Below are 13460 nucleotides of genomic sequence, written 5' to 3'. Positions count from 1 at the left end.
ATCGGGTGAGGGGGACGACGGTGTCAGCGCGGGCGGAGGGAGCGGAATCCCCGGTCTCTGACTTTATCGGGTGAGGGGGACGCCGGTGTCAGCGCGGGCGGAGGGAGCGGAATCCCCGGTCTCTCACTTTATCGGGTGAGGGGGACGCCGGTGTCAGCGCGGGCGGAGGGAGCGGAATCCCCGGTCTCTCACTTTATCGGGTGAGGGGGGCGCCGATGTCAGCGCGGGCGGAGGGAGCGGAATCCCCGGTCTCTCACTTTATCGTGTGAGGGGGACGCTGATGTCAGCGCGGGCGGAGGGAGCGGAATCCCCGGTCTCTCACTTTATCGGGTGAGGGGGACGCCGATGTCAGCGCGGGCGGAGGGAGCGGAATCCCCGGTCTCTGACTTTATCGGGTGAGGGGGACGACGGTGTCAGCGCGGGCGGAGGGAGCGGAATCCCCGGTCTCTCACTTTATCGGGTGAGGGGGACACCGGGGTCAGCACGGGCGGAGGGAGCGGAATCCCCGGTCTCTCACTTTATCGGGTGAGGGAGACGCCGGTGTCAGCGCGGGCGGAGGGAGCGGAATCCCCGGTCTCTCACTTTATCGGGTGAGGGGGACGCCGATGTGAGCGCGGGCGGAGGGAGCGGAATCCCCGGTCTCTCACTTTATCGGGTGAGGGGGACGCCGATGTCAGCGCGGGCGGAGGGAGCGGAATCCCCGGTCTCTCACTCTATCGGGTGAGGGGGACGCCGATGTCAGCGCGGGCGGAGGGAGCGAATCCCCGGTCTCTGACTTTATCGGGTGAGGGGGACGCCGGTGTCAGCGCAAGCGGAGGGAGCGGAATCCCCGGTCTCTCACTTTATCGGGTGAGGGGGACGCCGATGTCAGCGCGGGCGGAGGGAGCGGAATCCCCGGTCTCTGACTTTACCGGGTGAGGGGGACGCTGATGTCAGCGCGGGCGGAGGGAGCGGAATCCCCGGTCTCTCACTTTATCGGGTGAGGGGGACGCCGGTGTCAGCGCGGGCGGAGGGAGCGAATCCCCGGTCTCTGACTTTATCGCGTGAGGGGGACGCCGGTGTCAGCGCAAGCGGAGGGAGCGGAATCCCCGGTCTCTGACTTTATCGGGTGAGGGGGACGCCGATGTCAGCACGGGCGGAGGGAGCGGAATCCCCGGTCTCTGACTTTACCGGGTGAGGGGGACGCCGGTGTCAGCGCGGGCGGAGGGAGCGAATCCCCGGTCTCTGACTTTATCGGGTGAGGGGGACGCCGGTGTCAGCGCAAGCGGAGGGAGCGGAATCCCCGGTCTCTGACTTTATCGGGTGAGGGGGACGCCGATGTCAGCACGGGCGGAGGGAGCGGAATCCCCGGTCTCTCACTTTATCGGGTGAGGGGGACGCCGGTGTCAGCACGGGCGGAGGGAGCGAATCCCCGGTCTCTCACTTTATCGGGTGAGGGTCTCTCTTTGTCAGTGCAGGTAAGTTTTTCTCGTATCATACTTGTTTGAATTACTTGCATGTTTATGAATAACACGTAGGGCGCAGATGCTGTTTTACTTTTGTTTATTCTGTTTGTTCTGTTTGGCGCTGGCTGCACACATTCTCGTGCCTCAGAAACCAGGGGGCGACCGTCCGGCCATGTGCTGACTGAAGCTGTGCTGCAGTCACAAAATGCAATAGCATATGCTGTAAGAGATGTTGCCAATGAATTAAAACATCCAAATGACATGCTGTGTGATATTAACAGTACATTAAAAGAATTAGTTCAAAAATAATGCCGTGTTTGGTTACCTGTTTTACACTCTTGCTATTAGACTCAAACGAATTTGTAACGCTGTTCCATTTGGCGGAAAATCTGGTGGCTCAGGGGTCAGGCTCATCTTGCCTGAGCTCTTCAGATACCGGCAAGCCACGTTTTTGTGGCAGATTATGTGACACGCTTTTTGCAGACTATAACGGCAACCCAGCAGTCTTGTCCAGGCAGCACCAGTGGCCTTTAAGCTGCCCTATAGAGCCCGAGAATAGGGGGCATCATTATATCAGCCACGACTTCAATGGGCACCCACTGTCCCCTAAGGAACTGTCAAATAGTTAAATCAAACAAAGCTTACAATATTGGACCACATTATAAAATGGGAAATAGCCTATCTTCTTACCGAGCAGCCAGCCATCACGTACCACCCCATTTTCACATTTGTTTCCATCACTACTGTTTCTGAGAATGAACGAATCATGGGTTGAGCCAGGCCATCTAGCCACAACATTAATGCAGGGGCGTCAGAAGCATTTTGAGTGGGGGGGGGGGGACACACTGGCATAAAAATAACATTTCATGTTAAATGTGGGGGGATCTAAACAAATAATTCTGAAACGTAAAGGGGACATGTCCCCCTCAGATTTAATGGCGGAGATGCCCGTGCATTACTGAGACGCAGGTTCGAATCGCACACAATTTGTACATTGATAGAGTGAAAGTACTTTCTATTTACAAGAGCAAATTTGTCCTCTGGAGGTGCCTTTATAGCAATGTGCGTGCAGTCGACAGCTCCAATTACATTGGGAAAAGCGGACATCGCTGAAAATTGTGCTTTAATATTTGCCTGTTGAACCACAGTGCAAGGAAATCTGGGTGACAAGCAGATTACGCCATCCTATACAGCTGGCATGGCGTGACTTGGTGTTGACTGAGAAATACCCGATCGGTCTGCAAGTTCTCACTGAAAAGCACCCGTGGCTAAGAACCCAAGAGTGGACAAAACTTGTAGAGGAACAGGCATGGTGAATTCCTCATCGTCTGCCTTTGTAATGCTGGCCCCAGTTCAGCACACAGCTCCGAAAGGATTGCTCTCGGAAATCTGAATCTTAAACTTAGAAGCCAGTCATCATCATGGGCCAAGAAATGACTATGATCCCTGAATACGCGCTCTTTTCTAATTCTTCACAATAATGCAAGAGCTGCCATAGAAGCTGTAATAGTTCGGTCATCTTCTGCACCATTTTATTGTTACAAACTGATAAAAAATCAGGTGCCGTACATTCGTAAACATCATGCAATTAGTGTCAGTGTATTGGATAAAGTCAGCATCATGATATCATGACGTAAACGTAGCGTCACAAGGTTTTATATCACTAATGGGCCTTTTTAATGGCAGCCAAACTGACATGGAATAGTATAACAAGCAGAGGTGTAAGTAATAACATTAGTTAAGGTTACAAATATACTACAATGAAATTTAATGGAAGCTTCATTAATGTCATTGCAGATACCTGTACTTGCCACACCACTGAAAAGGCCCACATGGCTAGTAAATATGGCTAATAAATGCCCTGCATTCATAAGAGGTGTGCAAATCGGTCCAGTGTAAGTGCACACTTATGGAATCACTCGACTTTAAAGCACCAAAGGTTACGTTGCGGCTGCATATGATGATGATTGGTGGCTAGGATGTGTAGAAGAAGCTATGCCCAGCACTGGAAAGCTGAGACTGAGCTTTATACATCTTCATAGACCATCTCCATCCTATTCATTCCCATGCCATCCTGATAGACTTGTTACGGATCATCAGGATGTGCTTTTAATAGCTGAACCTGTGACAGCAACAGGGTGGACATTTTCACAATTTCAAGCAAAGACACAATAGCTGCATCAAAGGCTCTGATGGACTGTAAAGTGAGAGCATAGCAATTGTTTATTACATTCCCACGTTCCCTTTAAACAGTACTGCTTGTATGTAACTTTTGTGCATTTGTGGAAGTTAAATTGTACATTGGTAGCCCGGGAGGGGAGGCATATTGGGTCTGTTATGTCTTAGGCAAGAAGAGATTGTTTTGAATACTGTGTGACCTCGCTTCGCGATAGCTGCCTGCAGTAAGTTCCGCAGACCCTGAAGAAAGCTCTTTTACTGTAGGCCTAATTCTCTTTTTTTTCAGTTACTTTGGCAACATTGTCGTTTTATTTATTTTTAATAGTCATTTAAAACTTAGCAATTTAAATTATATTTCCAGAGCTAGTTTTGGCAATAGTAGTCGTCATGAAAAAAGATAACCCCGTACCTTGCATTGATCACTAACTGCTATTCTGCTACTGCTAACAGCATTGTAAGGAATTGTGGTTTTAATACACACTTCAGATGAGTAATGATATCTCAGCAATAACTCAAAAACCAAAGACCAAATTTTCTGGAGATTATAATCTAGCTTTGGTAAAAAAAAAAAGATCAATTTTAAAATACAGTGGTATCTCAGAACTCAAACTTCCTAAAAGGTTTGAGTTCTGAATGAATTTTCCCCATAAGTAATAATGGAAAACCAATTAATTCGTTCCCGGCCCCAAAAAATTACACCTAAATATGTTTTTTTTTTGCATTTGAGCACAAAATGAACAGGATAAAACAAGAAGAGCATATACTAAACACATCTAAGCACATTTATCAAAGCAGTAATTTGTAAAGTAAGAAAATAAATCTATCCAAACAATGTGTAAAGTTAAAAACAAACCAATGACACCATTTTGATAAACCCAGACACAGCACTACTACCTTGAGTCATACTAAGGGTTTGTATTTATTGTAGGAACAAAAGCAAAACATTTAAAGAAATAAGAAAGAAAATTGAGTGTACAATATGAGAAAAAAGATGCACAAATAACACTTACAGTAGTAATAAAAAAAATTAGAAAAATACACTTACCTTGTCCAAGACTTAATCTGCATATTTGTCATGCCCGGCTCGTCCGATCCTCGTGTGTGCCACGCCCCCTGATTATCCACGTGTGTGCCACGCCCCCTGATTATCCTCGTGTGTGCCACGCCCCCTGATTATCCACGTGTGCTTCCCTGATCTTGCCCAGCTGTGTCCGATTATTTTCGCCCAGCCTTGTCTATTTCAGTCCATGTCTTGCCTTAGTTTTCGTCCGTCGATTGATGTTAGTCGGTGTGAGTACTAGTGTTCTGTCCCGTGCTCCCCCCAGCCTTAATGTTAGTCGGTGTGAGTACTAGTGTTCTGTCCCGTGCTCCCCACAGCCTTAATGTTAGTCGGTGTGAGTACTAGTGTTCTGTCCCGTGCTCCCCACAGCCTTAATGTTAGTCGGTGTGAGTACTAGTGTTCTGTCCCGTGCTCCCCCCAGCCTTAATGTTAGTCGGTGTGAGTACTAGTGTTCTGTCCCGTGCTCCCCACAGCCTTAATGTTAGTCGGTGTGAGTACTAGTGTTCTGTCCCGTGCTCCCCACAGCCTTAATGTTAGTCGGTGTGAGTACTAGTGTTCTGTCCCGTGCTCCCCACAGCCTTAATGTTAGTCGGTGTGAGTACTAGTGTTCTGTCCCGTGCTCCCCCCAGCCTTAATGTTAGTCGGTGTGAGTACTAGTGTTCTGTCCCGTGCTCCCCACAGCCTTAATGTTAGTCGGTGTGAGTACTAGTGTTCTGTCCCGTGCTCCCCACAGCCTTAATGTTAGTCGGTGTGAGTACTAGTGTTCTGTCCCGTGCTCCCCCCAGCCTTAATGTTAGTCGGTGTGAGTACTAGTGTTCTGTCCCGTGCTCCCCACAGCCTTAATGTTAGTCGGTGTGAGTACTAGTGTTCTGTCCCGTGCTCCCCACAGCCTTAATGTTAGTCGGTGTGAGTACTAGTGTTCTGTCCCGTGCTCCCCACAGCCTTAATGTTAGTCGGTGTGAGTACTAGTGTTCTGTCCCGTGCTCCCCCCAGCCTTAATGTTAGTCGGTGTGAGTACTAGTGTTCTGTCCCGTGCTCCCCACAGCCTTAATGTTAGTCGGTGTGAGTACTAGTGTTCTGTCCCGTGCTCCCCCCAGCCTTAATGTTAGTCGGTGTGAGTACTAGTGTTCTGTCCCGTGCTCCCCCCAGCCTTAATGTTAGTCGGTGTGAGTACTAGTGTTCTGTCCCGCTCTCCCCACAGCCTTAATGTTAGTCGGTGTGAGTACTAGTGTTCTGTCCCGCTCTCCCCACAGCCTTAATGTTAGTCGGTGTGAGTACTAGTGTTCTGTCCCGCTCTCCCCACAGCCTTAATAAATACCCGTTTTCCCCGACTTTCCTCTCCTTACCTGCTTCCTGCCCGCTTTGCTGCCCGTTCGCTTACCGCGCCTTAACCGCGGCCCCTGACAATATTCGAAGCTAGAGGATTTTTTTCCGGGGGGAGAAGAGGGGGTTATTCCTTCCATAATGACTGAAGGTTCATTGTTTATTTTTATTATTTCTCCGTATTCGTTAATTTGTTCGTAAATCACAAACTTTTAGGTTGTAACATTTGTACAACTATTGCGTAACTTTTTGGTGAGCAATGGCTACCAAAATGATATAAAGTTCAGTGTATTACCTGATATTTTCAATAAAAAAGCACTATCACCAACAAACGATTCTGTCACAGCGCATGCAAGGCTGAGACTGAAGCGTTACCCTTTGTTTCCGCTGAGAGGCGTGCTGTGTGACTCATTTCCCCATGCGTACAAGTTATTTTAGGTCGGCATTCACAGTTTGACTTCTGAGATTCAGATTGAGTTCTAAGTAATTTTTTTTCGAACTGGTTGGTTCGATTTTTACTAAATTTCAGTTCTAATGAGTTCAAGTACTGAGGTAACACTGTATAGGTTTTTTTGTTATTGAATTTTTAATATGTTAATCGGTTATTACGTAGGGGGTGGCATGGTGGTGCAATGGTTTGCACTGTTGCCTCACACCTCTGGGACCCGGGTTCGAGTCTCCGCCTGGGTTACATGTGTGTGGAGTTTGCATGTTCTCCCCATGTCATCGTGGGGTTTCCTCCAGGGACTTCTGTTTCCCCCCCACAGTCCGATGACATGCTGAGGCTAATTGGAAATGCTAAATTGGGGGCAGCCGATGATTTTCTGCGCTGTCTTGATCTCTTTCTCCTCCAGTCTGCCTTAGTGCAGCGGGAAAGTCATACTGTGATACAGTATGTTAGAATGCTCTCAATGGTGGAGCAGTAGATGGTCACCAGCAGCTTCTCACTGATGTTGTTCTTCCTGAGCACTCTCAGGAAATGCAGATGCTGCTGGGCCTTGATGACAACTGTGATGTTTTCAGTCCAGGAGAGGTCAGAAGAGATTGTGGTGCCCAGGAAGGTAAAGGTGTGGACCCTCTCCACGCAGTCGCCCTTGATGTGGAGGGGAAGTGGATCCGGGAAGTGGGCCGTTCTGCAGTCAGAGGTGTACAGGGTGTAGAGTAGTGGGCTTAGCACACAGCCTTGTGGGGAGCCTGTACTCAGTGCCCGGGTGGAGGAGAGATGGGGTCCAAGTCTTACTATCTGGGGTGAGTGGGGGGAGTCCCAGGTTGTGCAATTTAGGAATCAGGATGTCGGGGATGATGGTATTAAAGGTAGAGCTGAGGTCGATGAAGAGCATTCTGACGTAGCTCTCCCGATGGTCTAGGTGGCTCAGTACGATGTGAAGGGCGATCGCTATGGCATCCTCAGTTGACCTGTTCGTTCTGCAGGCAAACTGATAGGGGTCAAAAGATGCAGGGAGGTGGGTTTTGATGTGGTTTAGGACCAGCCCCTCTAAACACTGATGATGGGTGTTAGTGCGACTGGTTGGAAGTCATTTAGACTGTGTGTGACTGATTTTTTGGGTACCGGGATGATGGTGGCGGACTTCTGACAGGCTGAGATGGTGGCATGTGTTAGAGATTGAAGATGATGGTGAAGACCTGTGAGAGCTGGTCAGCACAGGCTCTGAGTACTTTCCTGGGAACACCATCAGGTCCAGTGGCTTTCCTGGGGTTCACCCTGCTGAGGAGCTGAGAAAGTACTTCTTCGGGCCATGTGGTGTTGGTCTTAATCAATCTTAATGTTTGTATAAACATGATCTAATATGTTCTCCCCTCTGGTCGGGTACTTTACATGCTGACAGAGCTTAGGCAGAACGGACTTTAAGTTTGCCTGATTAAAGTCACCAGCTATGATGTGTACGCCATCAGGCTGAGCCTGTTGTAGCTTATTAATGGTGTCTGACAACAAAGAGAGAGCTAAGCTAACGTTAGCATTGGGTAGTAAGTCACAACTGTGATTAGCACGACTGTTAACTCTCTCGGTAAGTAAAAAGGACGGCATTTAATAGAGATGGACTCTAGGTCCGGTAAACAGTGTGTATGTATGGTTAAACTATCTTTAGAGCAATGTTTATGTAAGTGAATGCACAGACAGCCTCCTCTGCTCTTACTGGAGTCTTTCTTTCTGTCCCAGCGGTGCATGGTGCGGCCCTCTAGTTGTACGGCTGCGTCCGGGGATCAGTAGGTGAAGCCAGGTTTCGATATTATTGAAACACAGCAGTCGCGAACGTAGCGATTCCCCTCCATAAGAACTTCCAGCTTGTCCATTTTGTGGATAATGGATCTCGCGTTGCTGACGTACATATTCGGGAGAGTTGGTTTGTGGGGGTCTTTCCGCAGTCTCGCTAGCAAGCCGGAGCAACATCCCCGCTTATGCTTACGCTTACGTCTCCGGCTGCCGGCAGCGATAACAATTCACAGAGCACCCGGAGGTCTCGCTATCTCGTCTGGAAAGTTGTAAGAGCGGCGAGGCTCCTCTGTGATTTTTTGTTGCGTGCTGAGGCCCATGGCCAGTACCTCCTGACGGCCGTATCGCTTTGGATACGCACAGATGCGCGACAAACAAAGAAGTAGCACTAAACATGAAGAGCCACAAGCCGCTGCGACTGTGCACGCCACCATCTTCAGCATCATCATAAAGGTGCATTTGACAGGGAATTTTCATTAATGGTGCCCCACAGGTCCAGAAGGTAAGTGCTCTTCTGGCAATATGTGTGATCTGAGTGGTTCCAGAAGAACTGCAGTGAAGAACTGCTCCCACAAGCTGGAGCAGAAGTGTGACATCCTTCTGCTCAGCATGATATAGCAAATGCTAAGCTATGCAGAGAATTGTTCTGATGAAATGTGCTGACCAAATGAGAAACAGAGGCTGGTGTGGCGAAATCATGCAACATAATCTCTTTCCAGACAAGTACCGAATTATTAACACTTAGTGTTTCTTATGCATAGCAACATTAGCTTTAGCTTACACAACCTTTAAGACATTGAGGCCAAGCATGAGAGACAGAATGAAGGTGTTTGCAGCAAGAATGACCTTGGCTCTAAGGCAGGTGCAAAGCCATTGTTGTGCAAATCATTGTAGCTGTTACAGATTGTGGTGCTCAGCAAAGGTTCTACTTGTAAAATATAACAGACTCCGACTCTCAATCATGCTCAATCCAAAGTAAGGTATCGAACACTTATCACCCCAAGATGTCTGGATTCCCTCTGGCCCAACCATTGTCTTAATTCAGGTCAAATCATTATGATATGACTTGGATATTCGGGGAACCAGGATATTGTGCATCAACTAACCACTGTTACCAAAAAATCAGAACAAATGAGAAACACCCATATAGAGCATTTGTGAAAGTAAATCTTTTATTTGACAGTTGCGCATTATTTAAGATGATCATGATTACAGAAGGTTAACAAAACAATATTTTCTTGTTTGACCTTCAGGTCAGCAGTCACGTCTGCTGCAGCCATGGATGGACCTGAATCTCCTCCAACGTCAGCCTATCCGCCACCTTACGCCTCAGGCACTGGCGAATCAGACTGCAGCAGTCTGTTGGAGAATAGATTGGCAGAGTCAGAGAGTTAGTCAGAAAAAGAACACTCCCTGTCAGGAGACTCTAGTCGTAGGACAAAAAGTAAGCTACTCACCAGGAGAGACCCATGAGGGGAATATCAGGCAGCCTGAGATGATTGCCCTCTTGTTGCGGAAGGGCAAGTAACCGCACACTAGCTCGTAAAGTGTGACACCTACAGACCAGACCGTGGTGGGGCCAGCTAGATACTCCCCACTCAGGAACACCTCTGGGGGAGCAAAGTCCTCTGTCCCTGAAACAACAAGGCAAATGACTTACTGCAATGAGTTAGGTTAGGACTGAAGAATACACATCCAACTCCACTACAGGGAGTTATTATAGGTCCAGGTTACCCACTACTTGCTGTTAAAAACAGGGGTTAGTTTGACAGGTTTTTAATTAGCCTCCCTTACTGACCTGAATATTCCACATAGGGGGTGTCCTTCCATTTGTCTCCACAGCCAAAATCAATTAGTTTAACCTCCAAAGTGTCCGTCCTGATTAACAGATTCTCTGTTTTGAGGTCGCGATGGAAGACGCCTGAGTCCTGGCAGTGACGCAAAGCCTGGAGCACCTGGACCAGCACGTGCCTTGCAACATCTTCTGAGAGGTAGCCCCCTTTGCTATAGCAGAATTCGTACAGATCCTGGCATGGATCCGGCCTTTCCAGGATCATAATGTAATCTTCTGGGCCACTGAACCAGTCCAGGAGCTTCAGCACGTTGGCACAAGATGACTCATGGCTGACGAGCATCATTAGCGCCACTTCCAATGGGATGGGCCCGTCAAGTCCAGGCTATGAATGGGAGGGCAGGGTGTACATATATTAAGGCAGAAATTCTTGCAAATAAACCAAGCTCCATGAATGAAAACACTTACCAGTTCTAGCTCCTTGTCATCCTTTCGGGCATATTTGATGGCCACCTAGAGGGAAAAAAAATCACAAATTTAGTGTAGTATATATTGAGAAAGCATAGGCTTTTACAGCTGCATCTAGCAGGTATAATAAAAGGGATCTCTGGAGAGATATAACTATGCATGTCATGACTACACCATTTGGAGACTTACTGGGAAGCCATCGGCCTTGCGAGTGCCGGCATAAACGGCTCCAAAACCACCCTCTCCCAGTAGCTCCCCCTGGTGGTACAGGTCCTCCAAATGTTCTACAACATTAAGCAGGTACACTTCAGAAAGAGTCCACACAGCATTTTCTATACCATACCACAGTTGCTGAAAATTCACTATTAACTTTAAATACCATGCATTAATATTTCTTTACTGCATGCCTACCCTGAACTTGGTCTGTTCATTCAGTATTATCTTTAGTGTGCCAATTACATGCTACAGTCAGAATAGGCTCAGGTTCAGAATCAAAGCAGCCACAATATTGAATCAATTTGGGTACATGTTTGTTTTCAAAACATTCAGTGGCAATTTTTATCAATTAATGAATTAATTATTGCTTTAATTTATTTGTTTAATCTATAGGTCAAGTACATTGTTTACATCTGTTCTTGCAGCAAGCCTTATTAAAAAAGATTTACATTGCTTTCTTAATAATAAATAAGTTATGTGTAATTTTCATGAACTATCAAAGCCAGTCGTCCAACCTTTGCGGGACCCTTTAAACCGCAAATCGCCTTCCGTACTCTCTCTCCTTTTCTTGGGAGGAGATTCACAGTCAGAGTCGGAACGTGATCGTTTGACACCCATCGTTTCTCAAAGCAGGACGCAAATGAAAGTTTTATAGCTGCGCAGGATAGGTGAGCGTCATTCGAATATTGTAGATTCTAGAACCACTGACGTCATCATGCACGGGCTTTCCTGGGCTGCAGCCCAGAGCCCCCCCCCTTTGCAAAATAGAAAAAAAGATATTTGATGATATTATTTTGCAGTAATATAATTAGTTGTTAATTTGCATATTCTCCCCCTTCTACGTGTTTTTTTCATGGTTAGAGTTGTTTTTAATTTTTTTTTAACAATATACAAACATAATGCAAGATGCATAACACATACAAACTACACTTTAAAGAACGAGCAGTACACATCCTTTCTCATTTGCAAAGCATTCTTCAAGGCATTATATAAATTGATAGTTTTTACAGCTTTTCGGTAGGTCATTGACAGGTGACGTCACTCGCTAAAGGCGCAGTGTATTGTGGGTCGAATCGCCATTTTGGATGTATATAACTCAAGTGGCAGCATTTGCTTGTGGCATTATTCTTTTTAAGATGGGACACTTATGCTGTGTGAAAGGCTGTCATACTAAGTGACATGGCAGAAATGGCAGAAAGGTGTAGCACCGCATGACATTTTTTCGGTTTCCCACTTGGAAAAGGGGATACGGACAGCAGGTAGAGGAGATAACGAAGAGGCGTCGGGTGGCCTGTGTCGCAGCGGTGAGAGGAAAGGAGATCACTATCAACACGATATCTCCCTTAATGCGTGTTTGCTCTCGGCACTTTCATAAAGGCAAGCAAGATGTTTTTTTGTATTTGTATTATTACTGAATATGCATTTTTTTGTCTTCTGAAGTATTTTCACATTAATTAAACTACGCTAGCAAGCTAGCCTAACTACAGAGGGTGCAGAAATTGGTTAATCTGTTCGTGTTAAATTAGCGTTACAAAGTGAATGCTTTTTAAAGACAAAAGTAAACAGCAAAATTGTAATGACACGTTTGTCAGTGCATGTATGTGTATATTCGCGTGCGTGGATTATAAGACACAGTTCAGGATAAGGCTGTCACTGCTGTCCACTGACAAACCAATGCCCAACTATAGTTTAAGTTTAGAAACATTTGCAAGTACGGTTTCTAACGTTTCACATGATGTCTGGAAGGAGCTGTATAAACTCATTGTATATCGAGCCTGTATTCTACTTGGCAATTAACCTTATTGGTCATATTTAAAATAAAATATATGTCCAATGATATTTTTGTGGTGTTCTTGACTCTCTTCCTTTCGTAAACACCTAAATTACTAGTGTGTTTTCGTAATGAAAATTGATTATTATTGATTACATAAAACATTACATTTTTGTGTAGAAAAAAAACACTGAATATCAAGTTTAACCAAATGTGTTTACATCCACTATACACTAAAAATGGCGAATGGGGGCGTGTCAGACAGTGCAGACACGTGACTGACCAAGACCCAAAGGGATGGATGAATAATTGTTACTCTGTTCTCTAATAAGCCATGGTTCTTTCGTTCTAAAGCTAAAAGTATCTCCGACTAGTACACCAAAAATCAGGAAGTGACCAGGAATCTGCCATTGCGGTTCTGTTCAGCTACAACTAAGGCCACTTAAAAAAAAAAAAAATGGTTCTCCTTTTTTTTTGGAGGGGGTGGGTCGGGCGGGCGGGATTTTTTTTTTTTTTTTTTTTTTACAAATTTTGATTGACTGTTTGGACTTTCAAATATGTAAGAAAATACATACAGTACAGGCCAAAAGTTTGGACACACCTTCTCATTCAATGTGTTGTCTTTATTTTCATTACCATTTACGTTGGTAGATTCTCACTGAAGGCATCAAAACTATGAATGAACACATGTGGAGTTATGTACTTAACAAAAAAAGGTGAAATAACTGAAAACATGTTTTATATTCTAGTTTCTTCAAAATAGCCACCATTTGCTCTGATTACTGCTTTGCACACTCTTGGCATTTTCTCAATGAGCTTCAAGATGTAGTCACCTGAAATGGTTTTCCAACAGTCTTGAAGGAGTTTCCAGAGGTGTTTAGCACTTGTTGGCCCTTTTACCTTCACTCTGCGGTCCAGCTCACCCCAAACCATCTCCATTGGGTTCAGGTCCGGTGACTATAGAGGCCAGATCA

General features: G+C 46.1%; 2 protein-coding genes across 2 annotated transcripts in view; one reads left to right on the top strand and one right to left on the bottom strand.

Moving 5' to 3' along the window:
• LOC125721617 (NACHT, LRR and PYD domains-containing protein 12-like) overlaps positions 1-13460 on the top strand; it is a 566129-nt gene that overhangs the window by 46603 nt on the left and 506066 nt on the right. The gene's annotated exons all lie outside the window — the stretch shown is intronic.
• LOC125721605 (serine/threonine-protein kinase pim-1-like) lies at positions 9435-11393 on the bottom strand. Its single transcript, XM_048997581.1, has 6 exons — positions 11231-11393; positions 10689-10783; positions 10500-10544; positions 10038-10416; positions 9697-9873; positions 9435-9598 (listed from the first exon to the last, which is right to left on the bottom strand). The coding sequence occupies exons 1-6, from the start codon at positions 11331-11333 to the stop codon at positions 9501-9503; spliced, it is 897 nt and encodes a 298-aa protein (XP_048853538.1). The 5' UTR covers positions 11334-11393; the 3' UTR covers positions 9435-9500.

This window comes from Brienomyrus brachyistius, unplaced genomic scaffold (assembly GCF_023856365.1).
Source record: "Brienomyrus brachyistius isolate T26 unplaced genomic scaffold, BBRACH_0.4 scaffold34, whole genome shotgun sequence".
Lineage (NCBI taxonomy): Eukaryota > Metazoa > Chordata > Actinopteri > Osteoglossiformes > Mormyridae > Brienomyrus > Brienomyrus brachyistius.
This window is presented reverse-complemented; position numbering and strand designations above follow the sequence as displayed.

Bases quoted from the DNA above. Each gene is read 5' to 3' on its own strand.
- LOC125721605 (XM_048997581.1), bottom strand. From the start codon at position 11,333: ATGGGTGTCAAACGATCACGTTCCGACTCTGACTGTGAATCTCCTCCC. The intron at 10,417-10,499 runs GTAAGTGTTTTC...TCCCATTCATAG, and splicing joins ATGACAAGGAGCTAGAACTG to CCTGGACTTGACGGGCCCAT. The intron at 9,874-10,037 runs GTCAGTAAGGGA...TTGTTGTTTCAG, and splicing joins CCCCTATGTGGAATATTCAG to GGACAGAGGACTTTGCTCCC.